We start from the raw sequence: 21,624 nt of genomic DNA on the forward strand, positions 1-21,624 counted from the left end.
CTTTCAATGGGAAGGCGAGGCGGAGGAGCGATAAACCACTGCTCCAAAGTTGCGGCTAGCAGGACTTTTGGGGCTTTCACACTGGAGAAACGGCAGCCACTGTTTCAGGTCGGTTTGCAGACGCTATCTTTAGTACAATAGTGCCTGCAAACCGCCCCAGTGCGAAAGGGGTCAAACTGTAGTTTTCTTTTGTCAGTAATAAGGTTGCGTGTGGGGGTTTATTTTTATTTATTTTTTATTAATGGTGCTTCTCCATTTTTTTGTTATGTGACTATCACAGCTGTATGTGATGGAGAAACTCTATACTCTGCCATCAGAACCCCTCACCCCATCTGCTGCTGTCCCTGGTACTCATACCTCCAGTTCTTGTGCTTCTAAAAAGCAGAAGAGGACCCCTTTGTACCAGAGATCTGTAAGTCGGCCATGTATAAGCACATAGCATGGCTTTGCACGGTTTGCTTATAACACACTAAGCTTATTCATGTGTGTTTTTCTGTTGATGTACAGTGCTACGGATTCCATTTTTTGTACTTATTGGCTTTGGTACTGGACAGTGCTGCATGACTAACTTTCCTCTCATAAAACTATCACGATTGCTTAGCAGGATCGAGATGGGAGAGCATTCTGGTGATCCTCATTACTCTGGATTGGTGCCAGTGGCTGGACCTTGACCATTCTCTGGCAGAAGCTCCATGTGGTCTTTCCAATCTAACCGATCTTCTGTCCCAAGAAACGGTTTACTGTCCTGTGTAACGGTTGCTGGCTTTTTTGGCATTGCTGTTGAAACCCATGTCTTGAGGGACAGGGGCCTTTCTGACTCTGATTTCCTGAGTCCCCCCCCCCCCCCCCCCCCATTGTGAAGTCCACTTTTCAAAAGATCTATTACACTTTGAAGACATTTGATGTAGGAGGAGAAACTTGCATCCCAGAAAATTCCTAGGGATGCATCCTGACCATTTTGCAATTGTGCACCTCTATCAGCAAACTTCTGATCAAAGGTCATATCTCGGCACTTATGCTTTCATTCTGACTACAACTTTTATATACATATGCACTGTATTTATTGGCGTATAACACTTTCACCCTGCTAATTGGTTGCAAATATTGTGTGTTTATATAGATACTGCAATTTGAGCGGCCTTGGAGAAAACGGGGAGGGGTGGGACGAGTGCCTTCAGATTACATACAGCGAGAATCTCCTGTTTACTCAGTGACCTCTATAATAGGAAGTCCGTCTCCTGGGCGGCATTGGACCAGTGTTCTGTCTATCATAGAAGCCGGTCCAGGAGGTGGGACTTGGTATTAAAGAGGCCGCCAAGTAAACGGAGGATTCTCACTGTAATCTGATGGCGCTCATTCTGCCCCCCTCACTGAGATCAAGCTGCACTGATAGGCAATTTTGAGGTTGCAAATGGGCATTAATAAGGCTGCATTGATGGGCACTGACCCTTATTTTGCTTCAAAGTCTTAAAATTTAAACCCCCCCCCCCCCCCCCGAAACTTCCCTCTTAAAATAAAGGTGCATGTTATACGCCTGTGCGTATTTTATATGTGTCTATCTCTATCTCTCCGACATGTGCCCTCCATGGGATCTAAATGTTCTCAAAGCAAAAATCATGCTTTGAGCCTATCGGGGATATTTCCCTTTTCAAACTCGCAAGTGTTCCTGGTTTCCGTCACTTCTGTGAGGTGTCTCTCAACTGGCAGCTTTGTCCTATAAGGAACCCTTTCTGATCTTGCACAAGGACCAGGTCTTATTGAGGTCCTGAGCCGCCTTCCTTTCCCGGGTAGTTTTAGATGTTCACCTTAACCAGGGCATTGTGCTTCTGTCCCTCTGTCTGGCCCCAGTACATCAGATTTCTCTTTTATTGTTTGGATGTAGTGAGCTGTGTGTATTTACCAAGCAGCCACTTGCCTCCATAAGAGACAAACTGTCATTCCTGATGGTTCCTATAAAGGGGAGACATCTTCTTATTTGCTCACTTCTTAATTGGACTGCTTTTTGAGGCGTCCCAGCTGTCACCGTATCTGTGTCCCATTATTTTTTTCGGAGGTTCACTGGGGGACAATTCTGTCCCATCAACCTTCCTGGTGGTTTTTATGGTGCAGAAATCCTATTTTTATCCTGGTGCAATTTTGTATTTTTTGGTTTTTGTCTTGTGTAACTTCCAAAATGTGTAACCAGCAGTGACATTTGTTTTAGCAGCCCTGACTTGATGGCTACTGTTAAACCTGAAGTATATAGTAGCATAACCCCCCCCCCCCCCCCCCATAGTCGCCTGATTATCTGATGTAGTTGGTATCCCCCCCCATAGTCGCCTGATTATCTGATGTAGTTGGTATATTGAGAACTTGCATGCAGATTTTATGAAGATTAGAAACTGTTGTCTGGCCTTTAGAACAGATTTGGACAAAACTTGCTTCCTTCACAATAAGAAATCAGAATGTCACAATGTGGTGAAGAATCTAGTACATCCTTGCACAAATCAGAGATTTAAGATGTTTTGTTCAGTAGTCATCTTACACTTCCCCTATTTTTATTTTCTAACATTGATTTGTGTGTTCAATTGTACGTATTTATGCTTTTGTAATTCATAAGTTCACTTTTTTTTTTGCTTTTGTTACAACTGAGCACGCTACATATATTACATATTCTGCCATTTTAACATAGGTTTGTGTGAAAGGTTTCCTTTTTCTCTTTTCTCTTTTCTCCTCCTTTCCTCCTTCTCTTCTCTCTCCTTTTTTTTTTTTTTTTTTTAAATATGTATAACTTCATTTATCTTTTAAACTAGATGAGCTTTGACCCAAATCTTCTCCACAACAATGGACATAATGGGTACCCGAATGGTACGTCTGCATTGCGTGAAACTGGCATAATTGAAAAATTGCTTACATCCTATGGATTTATTCAATGTTCAGAACGCCAGGCCAGACTCTTCTTCCACTGCTCTCAATACAATGGAAACTTGCAAGAACTTAAAGTAGGAGGTAAGAAATGGGCAAGCTGCTGTTTCAGCTATTCTTTTTTAGAGGTAATATAGCCCCACTTTCCTGTTCTAAAAGTATATGTAAACTCTAAGGTTTTCATGGTTTAGCCTGAAAGAGGAAGCAATCGGTAAAACCAAACAGTGTGGCTAGAGACTTCCCTGTCGGCTGTTTTTGTTTAGGCAACCACAGCACCTGCATGAATACCCCAAGTCACTGTTGAGCCCTAATTTCTCTTGCTTTCTATCTTGAAATCGTGTCAGGTAGTGCCTACAGGGCCACCCATGGCCTCACTTTCAGGCAATTCAGCAGAAATTTGAGCGGGATATGACCAGCCTTCACAATGAACCTATTTTTATTTCTCTTCCTTTTTGGTCTCTTAATATACATTTTGAAAGCAGTTGAAAAAACGGTTTCAGGTTTTTCTGCTGGACAAAGCTCATGCTCATTCTGTGCACTCTTCAGTCTTATCTCAGCATGTGATAAAAAAAAATGCTCAACAGCCCCTAGGTATTTCTATAGCTGCATGCATCCTGAATCGCCTCCATGTGTAAAAATGTATATAAATGTGCTACGCTGAAAACTATGTAAAGATCTGTTTCTTATAACGCTACAATAAAGATCTCCCTCAAAAACTTGTTTGTCACCCCTTGCATGTATATATTATGGCTTGCAAGTGGTTTACGGGAGTTTTGGCTGAAGCGATCAATCGCACAGCTCCGGTATTTTTTTTTTTTGTCCTCACTCTGTGAATGGCTTTCTCGTGAAATCAGTCAGTGGCTAAAAAGCTGCTGGATTGCTTTCAGAAGCAGCGTGAGGCATCGTCCCCACACAACACAACCTCAGTGTTCACACGCAGAATCAAACGCATATGTAAGTCACGCACCCATATGTAAATTGTTCTCACTACGTGTGAGGTATCGCGCAAATGTTGAAGCAAGAGAAATAATTCTAGCTCTGAACCTCCTCTGTAACTCTAAACTGTTAACCTGCAAAACAGTGATTCGGGGCCCCCCGATGCGGCATCGATGCATGTGACCCCAATAATCTATGCATGTGACGTCATCCCGACTTGCCCCGCCCCTCTTGGGAGATCGCTCCGAGGAGGTCTTTTAAAATGGTTGTTTTGTAATAAATGCGCGTTTTAATCCATTAAGTGGCCACCGCTGTATGTGCTTTTTTTAAAAATATGCAGATTCATACCTCCGTGTGTAGTAACTGTACATGCGATCATGTGACTCCATGGTTCGGCCCGCCTCTCTTCCTCTGTCCTCTCACATCCCTCGTCTCAGTCTCTTCTGATGTTAGCCCCGCCCGCCTCTCTTGTGATCTGTTACTTTAGCTAAAGACTATGGGCGGGGCTGAGAACGGACATCAGGAGAGATGAGAGGAGAGAGAGAGGCAGGCACGAGCATGTAGTCACGAGGGGAATATACAGTAATATACACACGGAGACATGAGGTATGATTCTGCATATGTTTTAAAAAGCACATTACAGCAGTGGCCACTTAATGGATTATAACTGCATTTATTATCACAGGTATTTTATCAGCAGTCTGACTCCTACACATGCTCTGCCTGTGCTGACATTTCTTTGACTCTTTGCACATTCCACTGTGTTAACTCCTAGTGTGCTGGAATGTGCAAAGAGTCAGAAATTTCAGCAGACAGTGCAGTGAAACTCACAGGGCTGTCAGTTGTGGAATCTAATGCCTGAGTCCTGACCCCCCAGCAGTCATGTGTGTATTCCTGTGCACTTTTTAAAGGGGAGTTTCACCCTATTTACACCCTTTAAAAATGCACAGATGACAATGAACCCTCAATAAAAAATATCAGTACAGCGATGACTTGGACTTTTAATACAATGAGGAAATGTGTCAATTGTAATAGAAAATAAATAACACAGTAGTGTATTTAAAAGTCCTCGCTGTACTGATATTTTTATTGAGGGTTCATTGTCATCTGTGCATTTTTAAAGGGCGTATTGATGACAATGTCAGTACATAAAAACACACTGAAAATGCACATTAGTATATTTTAAGAATCCACAATAAAATGCATAAAAACATGCATTGAATGGTGACAATCCAGCCTAAAGTGGGGTGCACACTATAAGAAAATCAGGCATATCATGTATTTTCCTCATTGTTCCCTCCAATCATCCTCTGTGCGCAGAACAGCATGTAAGTACAGAGGAGGATGGGTGCTGTTATCCGGGGACACGGGGGGTACGGGCATGTAGTGGAATCTGATGTGTCACCTGTGATAAGTCCTTGTCACTGCAGGGACTAGGCTGTATGAAGGAGAAATATAGACCATCTCATGTCCACAGTCTCTGATCATCTCCTGTAGCATGTCTGCAGTCTCTGATCATCTCCTTTAGTATTTTGGGGGGAGAGCCATGCGCACTTGCGCTGCAATCGTGATGAATCGACGAATCGTGGACTTGATAATCGTAATCGAATCGTGAGACCGGTGACGATGCGCAGCCCTAATGCTTATGGAGATTTTTAAGTATTGTGTGTGTGTGTATATATATTTATGTGTGTGTGTATGTATGTATATATATGTATGTATGTATGTATGTATGTATGTATGTATATATATATATATATATATATATATATATATATATATATATATATATTAATATATTATTTTTTTTAAACAAAGGGGCAGAAAAGGCTTGGCCTAAAAGTGGGGATTTATCCAAAAACTAGTTACCCGAAACGCTCAAATTGTTTGAAACCTTTTTCAAATAAAGCATAAATGGTCCTAAGTGAAGGAAAAACAAACAAATCCCAGTAGTGCAAAATCACGCTTCTTTAATGAAAGTGTGCTCTAAGTGAGAAGACACCATCCTCCTTCCCCTTAGGGGTGAACGCTCACCTCCAGAAATTGACACTGGCCCCAAAGGTCAATTAGCATTTTGGCAGGCACCAGGACCCAGCAAACATCTTCAATCTGCTCCAGCTTGTATATGTAATCGGAGGAACTACTAGACCCAGCTGCACAACCATATTTGACCACCAAGAATATTCAGAAAACATAGTTGTGAAGCTGGGTCTCGAGGTTCCTCCGATTTGCCTATACACTCTAGTGGAAGGTGAAGGCTTGTGTCTTTTTCTCTTGGAGCACACTTTTTTATTGATGTGTTATTATGAACTATTTGGGATTCTCTTCACCTTCAGACTTTTTATTGGAATATTTTTTTTTCAACAATTAATTTATTTCTATGCAACATATAAACTGTTCTGAGAGCGGTTTTTAATAGACCACCTGTCTAGGGTAACCGTCTTGCACCCCATGTAGATGCAGTATAGTGTGTTATTTCAGACAGGCCCTGTTACTGGTAGAAGCCCCAATAAAAATTAAAGCCTGAAAACAAATCTAAAGAACGAATAGGCTGCAATGTCTTTTTCTTGGGTTAGATTAACTGGGTGCATTTTGACATTTGCAGCTTTTTTTGGATGGCACCCACTTTATTTTGTTGCATTGTTCCCATACACATTTCAAGAACTCCCCAACTAAACATGGAAAAAGCTTAAAGTAAGATTAGATAGTGTTGCTTAAAAAGCAAACATCAGGCTTTGAAATTGCCAAATGCCTACAATGGCAGAAATTGTCCACAGGTGTAAGCTACTAATTCAATGAATCCACCATGAGATTAACAAAGGCAGACCTGTGTGACAACCATGGCTGCCCTCATAGATTTAATGGAGAAATTAGTGCAGACAGGAAGTGGTGTTCACAGGATAAATGGGGGTGCAGTAGAGGCCTGAAAATGAATGCAGACAACACCTCAAATAACTTGGTAAGCTGTAAAATATATATTTTGGGGTTTAAATATTTTTTAATACTGCGTTTGCCGCTAATTGCGTTTGAACTGCTAATGTTCTCCAGGAAGAAATTGCTAAAGGCTAATGCTGGCCATACACTATACAGAAAATCGGCCGAAACCATTTTCGAAAAACGAACATTCGGCCGTGAGCGAAAACTATGGTGCCATTATGTGAGGACATAAATACCAATTTTTTTTTTTTTTTTTACACTACATATACCTAGTGCAGACAGTTCGGATGAGAAACCCATTAACCTTTCAATTTATTGTTCGGTAGAACATTTCTAAACTCTTACTTGTCCCAACGAATATACATACATGTATACATACTTTTTTTTTTTTTTTTCTTTTTTTCTTGACTGTCTAGAAAACGAACAAACTGTCTAAATGACCGAATTTCGTCCGATTTTTCGTATTGTGCAAGTCTAAACTCCCATAAAGCTCGGCTCTGATGAGCTCTCTGCCCTGATTCATGTTATATCAGCCTCGTATCCTAGGATTCCGGCCCGCATTTACTCTTCATGTAGTGGGAACGCACGTTCCCGCTCGCAATATTTTTGCTAGATTTACACGCATTTGCATATTGCTCACAGGGCAGCCAGCCCTATGTGCATTGTGTTGTGCCAAAGAAGCTAATGTACCAAATTTTGGCACGGAGCCAGGCATGTTTTTTGAATATATATTTTCTCACAAAAGTGAGTACACTCCTCACATATTTGTAAATATTTTATTATATCCCTTCATGTGACAACACAAAAATGACACTTTGCTACAATATAAAGTAGTGAGTGTACAGCTTGTATAACAGTGTACATTTTCTGTCCCCTCAGAATAACTCAAAACACAGCCATTAATGTCTAAACCACTGGCAACAAAAGTGAGTACACCCCTTAGTGAAAATGTCCAAAGTGACAATATTTTGTGTGGCCACCATTATTTTCCAGCACTGCCTTAACCCTCTTGGGCATGGAGTTCACCAGAGCTTTGCAGGTTGCCACTTGAGTCCTCTTCCACTCCTCCATGATGACATCACGGAGCTGGTGGGTGTTGGAGACTTTGCGCTCCTCCACCTTCTGTTTGAGCTCAATAGGGTTTAGATCTGGAGACATGCTTGGCCCGTCATCACCTTTATCCTCAGCTTCTTTAGCAAGGCAGTGGTCGTCTTGGAAGTGTTTGGGGTCATTATCATGTTGGAATATTGCCCTGCGGCCCAGTCTCTGACGGGAGGGGGATCATGCTCTGCTTCAGTATGTCACAGTACATGTTGGCATTCATAGTTCCCTCAATAAACTTTAGCTCCCCAGTGCCGGCAGCACATATGTAGCCCCAGACCATGACACTCCCAACACCATGCTGGACTGTAGGCAAGACACACTTGTCTTTGTACTCCTCACCTGGTTGCTGCTACAGACGCTTGACACCCTCTGAACCAAATCATTTTATCTTGGTTTCCCCAGACCACGGGACATGGTTCCAGTAATTCATGTCCTTGGTCTGCTTGTCTTCTACAGTTTTCGGGTTTTCTTGTGCATCTTTAGAAGAGGCTTCCTTCTGGGACAACAGCCATGCAGACCAATGGGATGCAGTGTGCAAAATATAGTCTGGCAGCACTCGTACGTCTGTTTCCCAAAGACAACCTCTGAATATGACGCTGAGCGCATGCACTCAACCTCTTTGGTCGACCAAGGCGAGGCCTGTTCTGAGTCTAATCTGTCCTGTCCTGTTTAACTACTGTATGATCTTCGCCACCGTGCTACCGCTCAGTTTCAGGTTCTTGGCAATCTTCCTATAGCCTAGGCCATCTTTATGTAGCGCAAAAAAACATTTTTTCCCTCCCGGATCCTGAGTTTTTTTTTTTTTTAAATGAGGTGCCATGTTTAACTTTAAAGTGACCAGTATGAGAGGGAGCAATAACATCAAATTTACCACATCTGTTCCCCATTCACACCTCAGACCTTGTAACACTAAAGAGTCGCATGACACCGGGGAGGGAAAATGGCTAATTGGGCTTAATTTGGACACTTTCACTTGAAGGTGTACTTGTTGCCAGAGGTTTGGACATTAAGTGTGTTGAGTTATTGAGGGGACAGCTCATTTACATTGTTATACAAGCTGTACACTCACTACTTTACATTGTAGCAAAGTGTCATTTCTTCAGTGTTGTCACATGAAAAGATATAATGAAATATTTACGTGTGTAAATGCCCCCCAATCCATGGCAAAATTGCACTGTTTGGGGTGCCGTTGAGATTAAATGATGCATCACATGTTTTGCCACGACTGTAGCGCTATTTGAAAATGCAGGCAGAATTGTGGCAGCTCTGCCTACGATTCCAAATAGTTTAGATGTGGGGCCTAAATATCCTCCCATACTTCAGTATGTTGCATGAGCCAGTTACGGCATGGCCTTGGTACTTTGGTACCATTCAGAAAATAAAGATTTACTGCAAGTATAAAGTGGTGTTTTTTTTTTTGTTTTTTTTTTACACCACTTAAACTATTTGGAATAGTAGGTAAATTTGTCAAAATTCTGCCTAAATTTCCAAATGGCGCTAGTATCGTGGCAAAATGTGATGCATGCCCAAGCATAATTTTAATCTAAATGGCACCCTAAACCAGGGCTCGACAAAATCTGGGCGCCCGGTCGCAATTGCAACAAGAAATTGTAACCCGCGCCCGCCGGTAATTGAGGCTGCGGCCTTGTGAAGGCCCAAGCTTCCTTCTGTGACTTGGCGCCATCTGGTGGTGCCTGTTGGCATTACAAGTAAAACAGCAGTTCTAATGTGTTTTCACTGCCATCTCCTTCCCTCTAATTAGAACCCCCAAACATTATATATATTTATTTATTGTCGCAGTACTTTCTGTCACACCGTGTTTGCGCAGCGGTCTTACAAGCGCACTTTTTTGGGAATTTTTTTTATTTTTTTTAATTAAAAAATAAGACGGTAAAGTTATCCAAATTTTTTTTATATTGTGAAAGATAATGTTACGCCGAGTAAATTGATACCCAACATGTCACGCTTCAAAATTGCGTCCGCTTGTGGAATGGCGACAAACTTTTACCCTTTAAAATCTCCATGGGCGAAGTTTAAAAAAATTCTACAGGTTGCAGACGAGGTCTAGAGCTAGAATTATTGCTCTTACTCCCAACGATCGCGGCGATACCTCATGTGTGGTTTGAATACAGTTTACATATGTGGGCTCTACTCACGTATGTGTTCGCTTCTGCACGCAAGCTGGACGGTGGCGCATTTTCTGGCTCCTAACTTTTTAAACTGGCTCCTAGATTCCAAGAAAATTTGTCAAACCCTGCCCTAAACAATGTGATTTTTTTTTGCCACAATTGAGGGCGGGGGGTGGCTCTCACTGCTGTCAAACACATGCAGCGAGCCAATCAGGAGTGCAAGTCCCTGGAGAGGCAATGCTCTCGTGGACGTCACTGGATTGAGTCGGGGCTGCAGCACAAAGGCTTTTCACCTTCATGTATAGAAGGTAAAAAAAAAACTTGTACCTTTTTTACAACCACTTTAACTACTTGCCAACTTCCCGCCGTCATTCTACGGCGGCAGGTTGGCTCTCCTGCACGAGAGCCTGTAGCTCTACGTCGGCTCTCGCAGGCCACTCCCCCGACTCCCGTGCCCGGCGGGCGCGATCGCCGCCAGGCACACGCGATCGCTCGCATTTTTATAGTAATCCAATGCATTTTTTATAGCGCTGATCGATGGTCCCAAAAATGTGTCCGAAGTGTCTGCCATAATGTCGCAGTACCGAAAAAAATCGCTGATCGCTGCTATTGCTAGTAAAAAAAAAAAATATTAATAAAAATGCCATAAAAATACCCCCTATTTTGTAAACGCTATAACTTTTGCGCAAACCAATAAATAAACGCTTATTGCTAATTTTTCGTAAAAAAAAAAAAAATGTAGAATACGTGTCGGCCTAAACTGAGGGGAAAGAAATGTTTTATATATTTTTTGGGGATATTAATTACAGTAAAAAATATTAATTTTTTTTTAAATTGTCGCTCTATTTTTGTTTATAGAGCAAAAACGAAAAACCGCAGAGGTGATCAAATACCACCAAAAGAAAGCTCTATTTGTGGGGGAAAAAAGACGCAAATTTTGTTTGGGAGCCACGTCGCACAGCCGCGCAATTGTCAGTTAAAGCGACGCAGTGCCGAATCGCAAAAAGTACTCTGGTCTTTGACCAGCAATATGGTCCGGGGGTTAAGTGGTTAAATAGGCTTGTGTGCTTTTGAGTGATCTTCTCCTCCTTTCCGGTTTGTGTTGATTGGGCCCTTTTCACACTGCCTCGTCTTGATAGTGGCACGATTTGCAGCTGCGATTACAGGTAATGCCTGTGTAAACAGGAGGTCTATGGACCTCATCTCGCATAAGTCAGACCAAAGTAGTACAGGGACGACTTTGAAGTCTGTGCGACTTGAAGTCGCACAGATATGAATGGTTATCATGGGGTACGACTTATGTCCTAAGTCACAGAAAAGTCGCACAAGTGTGAAAGGGGCCTTACTGTTTAAATACGAGTTTTGGAAGTTACATCTAGCTAAGTGATTATGTAATAAGTAGCAGGCAAGTGGATTCTGATTGCTCCTTCTCCTTCCACCACAGATGATGTGGAGTTTGAGGTATCATCAGATAGACGTACTGGAAAACCAATCGCTGTCAAACTGGTAAAAATAAAGACTGAAATCTTGCCAGAAGAGAGAATAAATGGACAGGTTTGTGTTTCAATGTGTATTTTTAAATGCTTGTCTTGGTGTAAAGTAAATTGAGGTTTCTTTTGGTTCATGGCTAGCGTTTGGATTTTTCTCAAGCATCCACATTGGTCCTTTAGCCTGGCGAGCAGCCTCTTGATCAATAGGGAGGTGGCCTTGTTTAATATTGATATTCCTGATTTGTGCCTACTGTACCATGTACTTGTTTAAAGTATCCTGTTCTCATTGTAATGCTTCCTTTGTGTGAAATCCCTGGGGTTCCTGCCAGTCCCTCTGCTTTCCTATTTCAATCTTCTCTCCAATGATCAGACTAGGCTCCCTTATCCCCGCACCCAAACAGCCATTCACTGGGAAGATCAGTGTACTTCTTTTTTTTTTCTCCACACCGATTTCTCTAATGCTGACCATAGACTGAGAATTTCTAAACAAAAAGTCTTAGGAAAATTCGTATAAAAATTCTCCAGACATTGGTTTTGACATTTTAAAGATTTAATTTGCTTTTTAACATTTTGATTTTGGAATTTAGAAAAATTAAAACTACGTTCACTGTTTGAAAAATTTCTCAAATGGATTTCTTTCTGCTCCTTCAATTTTTCTCATTGGTTGGCTGCTAGTTTGGCCCACCATTGATTAGAACAATGAACAAACTTGTTTTAGAATTTTCTTCTTTGCCCAAAAATTTTTGTTCAAATTCTACCCATCGATGGGCAGATTTAGACCCTTATGCAGCCGAGACCGCGAATAGTGTGATCGCGTATAAAAAAAGCTTGATTCCCTTATTGTACACAACCGTTTTTTGCCTTTCATTTTTATTTTAAACTGAATAGGTGGTTTACAGGGTGAAGGTTCACATATACTTTAAGCATTAAGTCATCAGACCATGGCAAAGGTTCATTAAAATGTATTTTCTTCTTAGGGATAGTAGTGTAGGTGGGTACTTATTTACTGTGTACTTCACTGTACAATTAAGGTGGAGTACAGCAATTCCCTAACTGTTCAGAACTGTGCTTTACCTGTCGGCATAGGTGACAGATCTTTAGACAGGTAACCTTGCCATGTTCCACTGACTTGTGTTCAAGTTGTGCTGTACTGTTCTTGCATAATGGTGAATTTCATCATTTTTAAATTTGAATGAAATGGCAGTTAGTACATGAGAAATGTTTAATTTAAGTTGCTAACTCCTATAATTTAACTACCTTCTTAATTCAGTGTTTGTTTTCATGTATAGTGCAGTCTGCTTAGTATCGGCCTACTTTTGTTCCCAGGTTGTTTGCGCTGTGCCTCAGAATTTGGAGAGCAAGTCTCCAGCTGCTCCGGGTCAGAGTCCCTCAGGGAGTGTGTGTTACGAACGCAATGGGGTAATTAAGAATTACTTTTTTACCTGTAAAATTTGTAATTCTCTTGGCCTGTTTTGTGATTCTCACACACACCTGCCCCTCTGCTTAACCAGCAGGGTGACACCATTGTTTTACTATAGTAGCTTCTGTGTTGCATGCCTACTCACTGGGCTAAGACATTTTGGGTTGGATGGGACTAAGGGCTACCTGTGCTCTTTTCATCTTTTAGGCTACCTAGATATCCCCATGTTTACCCCAAGTAACCTTATACATATTTGACAGCATTATGCCTAATTTTACTCAATGCTGAACTTTTTGCATTATAGGAAGCTTAACATAAGTTGTCTATATAATTGATGGGATTTAAGTTGTAATGTGTGTGGGGGATTTTTTTTTTTTTTTTTGTTACTGCTGGGCTAAAGGATGGGGTTTTTTTTTCCCCCCTTGGAGTTTTGCATTAAAATCTCACTTGTTTTCTAAACTGCATGGCTTGCGTGATGGGGCTGGAACAATTTGGACCATGGTAGTCATCAAGATGTTAGCTATGACACCTAATGGTGTTCTTGGTGCCCATAGGTCGGTTTCAGATGTTGCAATTATATGCAAACTAAATGTGTTTCCAATTATGGGGAAAAGATTTAACTTATTATATTTTGGTCCTAACAGGAGGTGTTTTATTTAACCTACACCCCAGACGATGTCGATGGAAGTGCTCAGCTTGAAACTGGAGATAAAATAAATTTTATTATTGAAACAAACAAGCAGTAAGTTGCAACTTGATATCCTTGCTTTTCCATTTTGAAATCTTTAATGCTTGGAGGCGGAGAGTATTTGTGTTCCTACAACAGGTTTACTCTTCCCTAAACTATTCTGAGATGATGGCACTTGGTGCTGCATATCGGGAAAAGTGGGCCTAATTTTGCAGCCTGGATCTAAACCTCTGGTACTATGGCATTCCCATCTTGCTTCCCTTAGCGGTCTTTTTTCCTTTATACATGTACTGGGAAATTTTTGAATGCAAGATGCCAGTTTACAATATTGTATGCTCCATAACCTAAAAAGGCTACATTTGGGGGAATATTTACAGCAGCACTTCAATTTTTGACAAGTTTTTTTTAAAATTGATCCACTTCTGCAGTCCAACTTCACACACATTGGGGCAGATCCACAAAAGGATTATGCCGGCGTATCTATTGATACGCTGGCGTAATTTTAAAATTCCCGCGTCGTATCTTTGTTACGTATCTACAAAACAAGATACAACGGCTTCTCTGGTCGATCCGACAGGCGTACGTCTTGGTACGCCGTCGGATCTTGGGTGCATTTTTTTCCCACCGGCCGCTAGGTGGCGTTTCCGTCGAATTCCGCGTCGAGTATGCAAATTAGCTATTTATGGCGATCCACGAACGCCCGGCCGGCGCATTGTTTTTACGTCGTTTGCGTTCAACTTTTTCCGGCTATATGGTGGCGTACTCAATGTTAAGTATGGCCGTCGTTCCCGCGTACAATTTTGAATTTTTTACGTCGTTTGCGAATAGGAATTTGCGTAGATTGACTTCACCGTTGTGAGCATTGGCTTCTTCCGGTTACATTTCAAGCATGCGCACTGGGATACCCCCAGGGATGGCGCATGCGCAGTTAAAAAAACAAACAAGTTTACGTCGGGTCACGACGTATTTACATAAAATATGCCCCCATTACATCCATTTGAATTCCGCGCCCTTACGCCGCCAGAGATACACTACGCCGCCGTAACTTACGGCGCAAATTCTTTGTGGATTTAAAATAAATAAGTTATGGCGGCGTAGTGTATCTTAGATACGCTGCGTACAGATGCTCCGCTGTACGAGGATCTGCCCCATTATGTTCACACAGGTAACAATCCAGGTGAAATTTTACTATCTTGAAAATCTTTCCCATGTAACTTTGTAAGTTAACATTCCTCAGCATGGTGCTCTATGATGTAAAAAATCATTGATAGTTTTCAGACTGCACTGTCTGACATATTTAGTCTCTTCTAATCATCGGGAGCCAATTTATGTGGTCACTGACAGGTCAGGTTTGTTTACAAACAAACCTTCCCGTTTTTTACAACCCATAATTGATTGGATGGCAGGTGGGTGTCGGACACATCTCCGCTGACATCCGCCTGCCCATAAAAGTCAACAAATGGCCTGCACGGATCTGCCTGAAAAATGAACAGGCGGATCCCAGCAGGCTTGTCATGTGAAAGTGGCATTAAGATGGTGGTAAAAGGGGTTCTATATTTTTTTTTTTTTTGTGCCCTCTAACATGTAAATTGATAAAACAAAAGTTGTAAGCAGATAAAATTGTGTGACTAATGGGGCATACTAACAATGTGGTGCAGTAAATATTGCAGTTTCCTCATAAAGAACCACGCTACCTTTTTATAATCTTGAATTCAACTCCTCTTACTGTATTTTCAGTGTAAAGTGTTACTTTTTCCTTTTTTAATGCCTCCCAGTTAGTAAAGTACTATTTTTTTATTTATTTTTTCTGCCCTACAGGAAGTAAATGGGCTTTACTTCCTCTCCCCCCTGCTTAGTGAAAGCATAATGGGCTAGTATGTGTCGCTTGCCTACAAACGATGCCCCTGCTGTTGGTCGCATCCATCTTCACCAATTTTCCTTTCTGGGACAAGGACTCTGGCTCTGTGACTGGCCGGAGTTGCATGACATCACTCATGCGCGTGGAAGCCCTCAGTCACGGCACTTGCTAGTGATGAAACGCCTCGGAGGGCTGTTTCTTCCCAGGGCATGCATCGATGGCACAAACCGTGGAGGTTTAGGAGATATTCACAGTACCTACAGATAAGCCTTATTATAGGCTTACTTGTAGGTACAAGTGGTGTAACTAGGTTTACAACCAATTTTGTAAGGTGCTTTGAATATGGAAAAGCTGCTTCATAGCCCACTTGTGGTGTTTGAATTTCAAGTGGAAGAAAGGCCTTTCTCTAACTGCTCTTAACATGTTCCTTCCCCCTCCTTCTACGTATCCTGCCTAACATATATGAGAAAAGTGTATACTTCCGTATTTTTAATCCAATCCAGTCACGTGATCTTGCAGCTTTGGCTTCCTTGTGTTGGTGAGCAGCTGCTTCAGGGTAAAGGAAGGAGCACCAAGAATGGCTGTCTCAGATGAGCGCAAGTTCCACTTTTGCGCGTAACTCCACTTTAAGAATAGTTTGAACAAAGGCTTTTCTTCCACATATTTCCAAATTGTAAATGTAAAATTTTATGTAGTGTTGACTTTTTTTCTTTTCTCCCAAATTTAATAACATTTTTTTTCCCCCCTTAGCACTGGTGCAGTAAGCGCTCGAAACATTATGCTGCTCATGAAAAGAAAACAAATGCGTTGCCAGGGTGTGATTTGTGCCATGAAGGTAAATCTCAAGTCGATGGGCACTAAACTCTTAGTAAAATGCATGCTTGCCTAAAGTGTTGCCTTCTTCCTAGACTAGTAAAAAACTTACAACCTGGGACCTCTTTAACTCAAAACTGCTTTGGGGAGTTGCAGGTTTATGTTCTACATAAAAAAGGATGTTAGAAGGAGAGGAATGTATTTCTTAAAAGGTGAACTTATCCTTTTTAACATGGAGGTTCGCAACCTTAGAGGTGGAGATCTACCTGAACAACATTGGAGAAGTCGGATATTACCGGGCAACATATAACCACCTGTCAAACCTCGGATCGCTTTTTGGAGGAGCAGCAGTGCCAACTGCACTTGTAAATTGTCCCTTCGTTGCATTTTGCAGCGACATGCTTGGGGTTCCTTACGCCAGTGATCCCCAACCTTTTTGGCACTGGGGACCGGCTGTGTGGACGAAAATTGTGCCAAGGCCCGGGGCGGGCATTGGGGGTTGACACACGCAGGGTAAGATTTGGCAGCGCATTATTTATATTCCATTGTAGTAATAAATGACATGGTTCAATTTGCCATAATGCAGAATCCGTGAGAGCCCTGAGCATGTCACTTGCCACGTCGCATGCCACCAGATGTCGAATGTCACTTGCCATATCACCTGCCACGCTGCCTTTCACCAGATATGAATTGTCAATTGCCACGTCACCTGCCATGTTTCCTGCCACCAGATGCAGAATGTCACTTGGCACGTCACCTGCCACGCTGCCTTTCACCAGATATGAATTGTCAATTGCCACGTCACCTGCCATGTTTCCTGCCACCAGATGCAGAATGTCACTTGGCACGTCACCTGCCAGGTTGCCTGTCACCAAATGCGGCATTGCACCTGCCACGCTGCCTGCCACAAGATGCGGAATGTCACTTGCCACATCACCTGCCACCAGATGCGAATTGTCACTGCATTGGTGGCAGCACTGGTCCATGTGGTGGGTGCTGAGTGAAGGCAAAAGAGCGGTGATGCGGGGGCAGTGAGAGGTGTCATCTCCTAGCTCCCCACGCACCTCCGACATTAAGACTGGAAAGGGCAGAAGAGCAGCGATGCGGGGGGGCAGAGAGAGATAAGGTTATCTCTTCCACCTGGCGCTAATATCCCGGCCACCCGGCTGTCTCATACTGGCCGCTGGCTCTCCAGCGGCCTGGCTGTAGTAAGGCCACGGCTCGGTAGTGGGCCACGGCCCAGGGGTTGATGACCCCTGCCTTACACGAAGTGTGTGAGATTTACTGCACCCAATTTGTACCCCCTTTAGCTGCTGAGGCAGCAGCCAAAGGTGTACACATTCTACAGGAATTTAACCACTTCCATACCGGGCCTATTTTGGCACTCCTCTCCTACATGTAATTTTTATGCTAGAAAATTACTCAGAATATGTAGGTTGTTGCAACTTATCTCGCATGGTATTTGCGCAACTATCTTTAAAATTCTTTTTTTGGGGGGGGAAAAACATTTATTCATGATTTAAAAAATAACAGTAAAGTTTGCCCAATTTTTTTTGTATAATGTAAATAGATCCACAACATGTCACGCTTTAAAATTGCGGGATCTCATGGAATGGCGGCAAATTTTGGTACTTAAAAATCTCGATGGCTTTAAAAATGTTTTACAGGTTACCAGTTTTGGGTTAGAGGAGGAGGTCTAGTGCTAGAATAGTTGCTCGCTCTCCAACCCGCGTGGCGATGCCTCACGTGTGGTTTGAACAGCGTTTATATGTGTGGGCGTTTAAAAAAATATAATTTTTTTTTTGGATCACTTAAGGCCGTTTCACACTGCTGCAAATTTTTTATCGCGAATTTGAGCCGTTGCGATCGTTCAATTTTGCAAGTAATTTAAATGACATTGTTTTCCGTGAGTGTGCCGTTCACATGAATGCGCTGCAAATCTAAGCTGTGTACAAAAAGGGTCCTGTGCGAATTCGGCTCCATAGACTGCAAAATTTGTAGTAGAATCGCAAGAACGCAAAGAATTTGCAATGGAAAATTGTGCTAAATTCGCAAAAGCAGCAGCCTGAACCGGCCCTTATGCCTATTACAAGGAATATAAATCCCTTGTAATAGGAATCGTTCCTGACAGGTCCCCTTTATTGAGAGATGCGGGGTCAACCATAGCCCACATCTTATGCTTTTCAGCCTGGACGAGAGATTTAAAAAAAAAAAAAAAAATCACAATCTAATGCTTACCAGCTGCAATCGCGGCTTTGTTTACAACTGCGGCCCGGATGTGACGTCATAACGACGCGCCCGGCTTCCAACTGTCATATAAAATGACTGGTGACCATCTGGTAATGGATAGATTTATATAGATATATAAAAAAATCTGCAGTGTTTTGTCTCTTCAAAGCACTGTCCCGTAGCTCCCTCCTGCTCCGTTCTGTTATTAGCCTGATAATGCTTGACAAGTTGTCTGTCACATATGATAAAAGCAGCCTGAATTTTGTTTTGGGGAGGATGCTATAAATTGGCACAGAGCTGTGGGTCCCAAAGTGCAAGCTTCACTTTTGGATGGAACATATTTGCTTAGACAAGACTACAAAAAAATGGACTTTACTTGAAAGGCTAGCTGTGAAAGCTATTGTAATGAAACTCCTAAATGTGGATTTGTAAAATTGATCTACAATTTTGTATTTGCTCCTTTTTTTTTTTCTTTGGTCATAAAACGGTTTTTAAGAGGATAAAACTAGGGGGGGGGGGGTAGATTCTCATGTAGGCCTTAGTGAGGGTTTTTTTTTTTTTCTTTCGTGTTCTGTAATCGTTTTTGGTTTTTCATTGTTTTAAGAGGCAGTGTCAACTGGCTTCTTTGTTCTTGCTGAACGGCTTCAGTAACCATGAAAGTCAGAGACTGCAAAATAGGTCAAATGCACCTGCAGTAAAGGCTACATCCTCACTGAAGCATCTCAATCTGATGTCGAATGCATTTGCCCATGCAAGCCGGTTGGCACAGGCCCAAATGCTGGCCTTAATGCTCATATGATTATAAACAAAGGTTCCCACCAAATGTTAGAATATGTGCACATTACATTGGGTGGATTTGATTTAAATCACTAGTAAAAAGGCTTGATTTAAATCAATTGGATTTAAATACTTTTTTTTTTTTAAATAGTAAGTGTCATCTCTGTGCCATAGCAGCTCCTCCTCTGACCTGCTGTTGACTCACCGACCGTCCCATTCACTTTAATGGGACGGCCAGTGATGTGATAGCAGGTGAGTGGATGCCCGCTAATGGGCTCTGCCATGATGGATTTGGCAAGTGCTCTTTAAAGTGATAGTTAACTCTGTACTACCACTTTAACCTACAGGTAAGCCTATATTAAGGCTTACCTGTAGGTATACAAAATATCTCCTAAACTTGTAAGGTTTAGGAGATATTCCCCCCCCCGCAATGCGCCGCTGACTGCAGCGGCACATGCGCAGCGGTGATCCTTGGCTAAAGGGCCGGCAGGCGCCAGACCTTGCCGGAGTGAAGTCTCCCGCGCATGCGTGGGAGTGACGACATCGCCGCTCCAGCCAATCAGTGCTGGAGCGGCGATACCCGAAAGACACGTCGAGGAAAGATGACATTCCCTTGGCGTGAACCAGGTAAGTTCCTTTCACCTCGTTCCAAGGTAAGCATTTCATAATCGGCTAGTATGCGGTGCATACTAGCTGATTATGGCTTTTGCTTTTCAGGTTTTAAAAATGACACCGGGTATACAACCGCTTTAAATTCAAGAACTTATTCTTGTTGGTTGGAATCTTTAATATTTACCAACAAAATTACAGTTTCCAACTTTACAATTAAAAGCTGTCAAGTTTGTAATGTACATAGATTTACAAAATAGGATGAAGGAACATTCCTGAACTTTTTATCTCATGGTTACAGTGAAATTGTGTGAATGCATCAATGCAGAGCTTGGATTCATTGAATGAGTTTACCAAAAACTTTAAATATTGCAAAATATACAGCCTCATGCTACATAAATTTCAATTTCATGCTGAATAAACTAAATTATTAATGTATCTTAAATGGAAAACCTATCTTTAGATACATTTTTACTCCAAAAGCATTTTAAATTTTGATAAAAAAAAAAAAAAAAATTCCCTCCATTTTTTTTTTTTTTTTTTTAATCCACCCTGGCTGCAGATAAGCAACCAACACCAGTTTGTGGAGGGGGAGAGTGGGGCAAGTAGGGATGCTTTTGTGCCATCTAGGTGATACTTGAAAAATTGGACTATTGTGCAAAAGTTCATTTATTTCACTAATGCAACTTAAAAGGTGAAACTAATATGAGATGAACCATCTTGCTTTGCATGTAATGATTCTAAGCCGCGATTTGTCATAATTGTGATGAATATGGCTTACAGTTCATGAAAACCCCAAATCCACAATCTCAGAATATTCGAATATTGTGAAAAAGTGCAATATTCTAGGCTCAAAGTGTCCCACTCTAATCGGCTAATTAAGCCATAACACCAGCAAATGGTTCCTGAGACTTTAAATGGTCTCTCGGTCTGGTTCAGTAGGAATCACAATCATAGGAAAGACTGCTGACCTGACAGTTGTGCAGAAAACCATCATTGACACCCTCCATAAGGATAATTGCAAAAGAAGTTGGATGTTCCCAAAGTGCTGCATCAAAGCACATTTATAGAAAGTTATGTGAAAGGGAAAAGTGTGGAAGAAAAAGGTGCACAAGCAGCAGGGATGACCGCAGTCTGGAGAGGATTGTCAGGAAAAGGCCATTCAAAAGTGTTGGGGACTTTCACAAGGAGTGGACTGAGGCTGGAGTCGGTGCATCAAGAGCCACCACACACAGACGGATCCTGGACATGGGCTTTAAATGTCGTATTCCTCTTGTCAAGCCACTCCTGAACAACAAACAACATCAGAAGCGTCTTACCTGGGCTAAAGAAAAACAGACCTGGTCTGGTGCTCAGTGGTCCAAAGTCCTCTTTTCTGATGAGAGCAAATTTTGCATCTCATTTGGAAACCAAGGAGCCAGAGTATGGAGGAAGAATGGAGAGGCACACACTGCAAGATGCTTGAAGTCCAGTGTGAAGTTTCCACAGTCTGCGTCGATTTGGGGAGCCATGTCATCTGCTGGTTTTGGTCCATTGTGCTTCATTAAGTCCAGGGTCACCACAGCCGTCTACCAGGAGGTTTTGGAGCACTTCATGCTTCCTTCCACAGACGAGCTCTATGGGGATGCTGACTTCATTTTCCAGCAGGACTTGGCACCTGCCCACACTGCCACAAGCACCAAAACATGGTTCAATGACCGTGGGATTACTGTGCTTGATTGGCCAGTAAA

At 42.1% G+C, this 21,624-nt stretch overlaps 1 protein-coding gene across 14 annotated transcripts in view; it reads left to right on the forward strand.

The window, feature by feature from the left end:
• The window catches only part of CSDE1 (cold shock domain containing E1), a 101,177-nt gene that overhangs the window by 38,388 nt on the left and 41,165 nt on the right, over positions 1–21,624 (forward strand). For 8 of the 14 annotated variants that reach the window (XM_040337422.1, XM_040337421.1, XM_040337423.1 and 5 more), the window contains 6 exons: positions 281–412; positions 2,793–2,988; positions 11,455–11,564; positions 12,827–12,919; positions 13,565–13,662; positions 16,217–16,301. In XM_040337422.1, coding sequence (XP_040193356.1) covers positions 281–412; positions 2,793–2,988; positions 11,455–11,564; positions 12,827–12,919; positions 13,565–13,662; positions 16,217–16,301 — 714 coding nt within the window. The remainder of the gene's footprint in view (positions 1–280; positions 413–2,792; positions 2,989–11,454; positions 11,565–12,826; positions 12,920–13,564; positions 13,663–16,216; positions 16,302–21,624) is intronic. The other 6 variants (XM_040337424.1, XM_040337434.1, XM_040337430.1 and 3 more) reach the window with 2 other exon arrangements.

Source organism: Rana temporaria, chromosome 2 (genome assembly GCF_905171775.1).
Source record: "Rana temporaria chromosome 2, aRanTem1.1, whole genome shotgun sequence".
Classification (NCBI taxonomy): domain Eukaryota; kingdom Metazoa; phylum Chordata; class Amphibia; order Anura; family Ranidae; genus Rana; species Rana temporaria.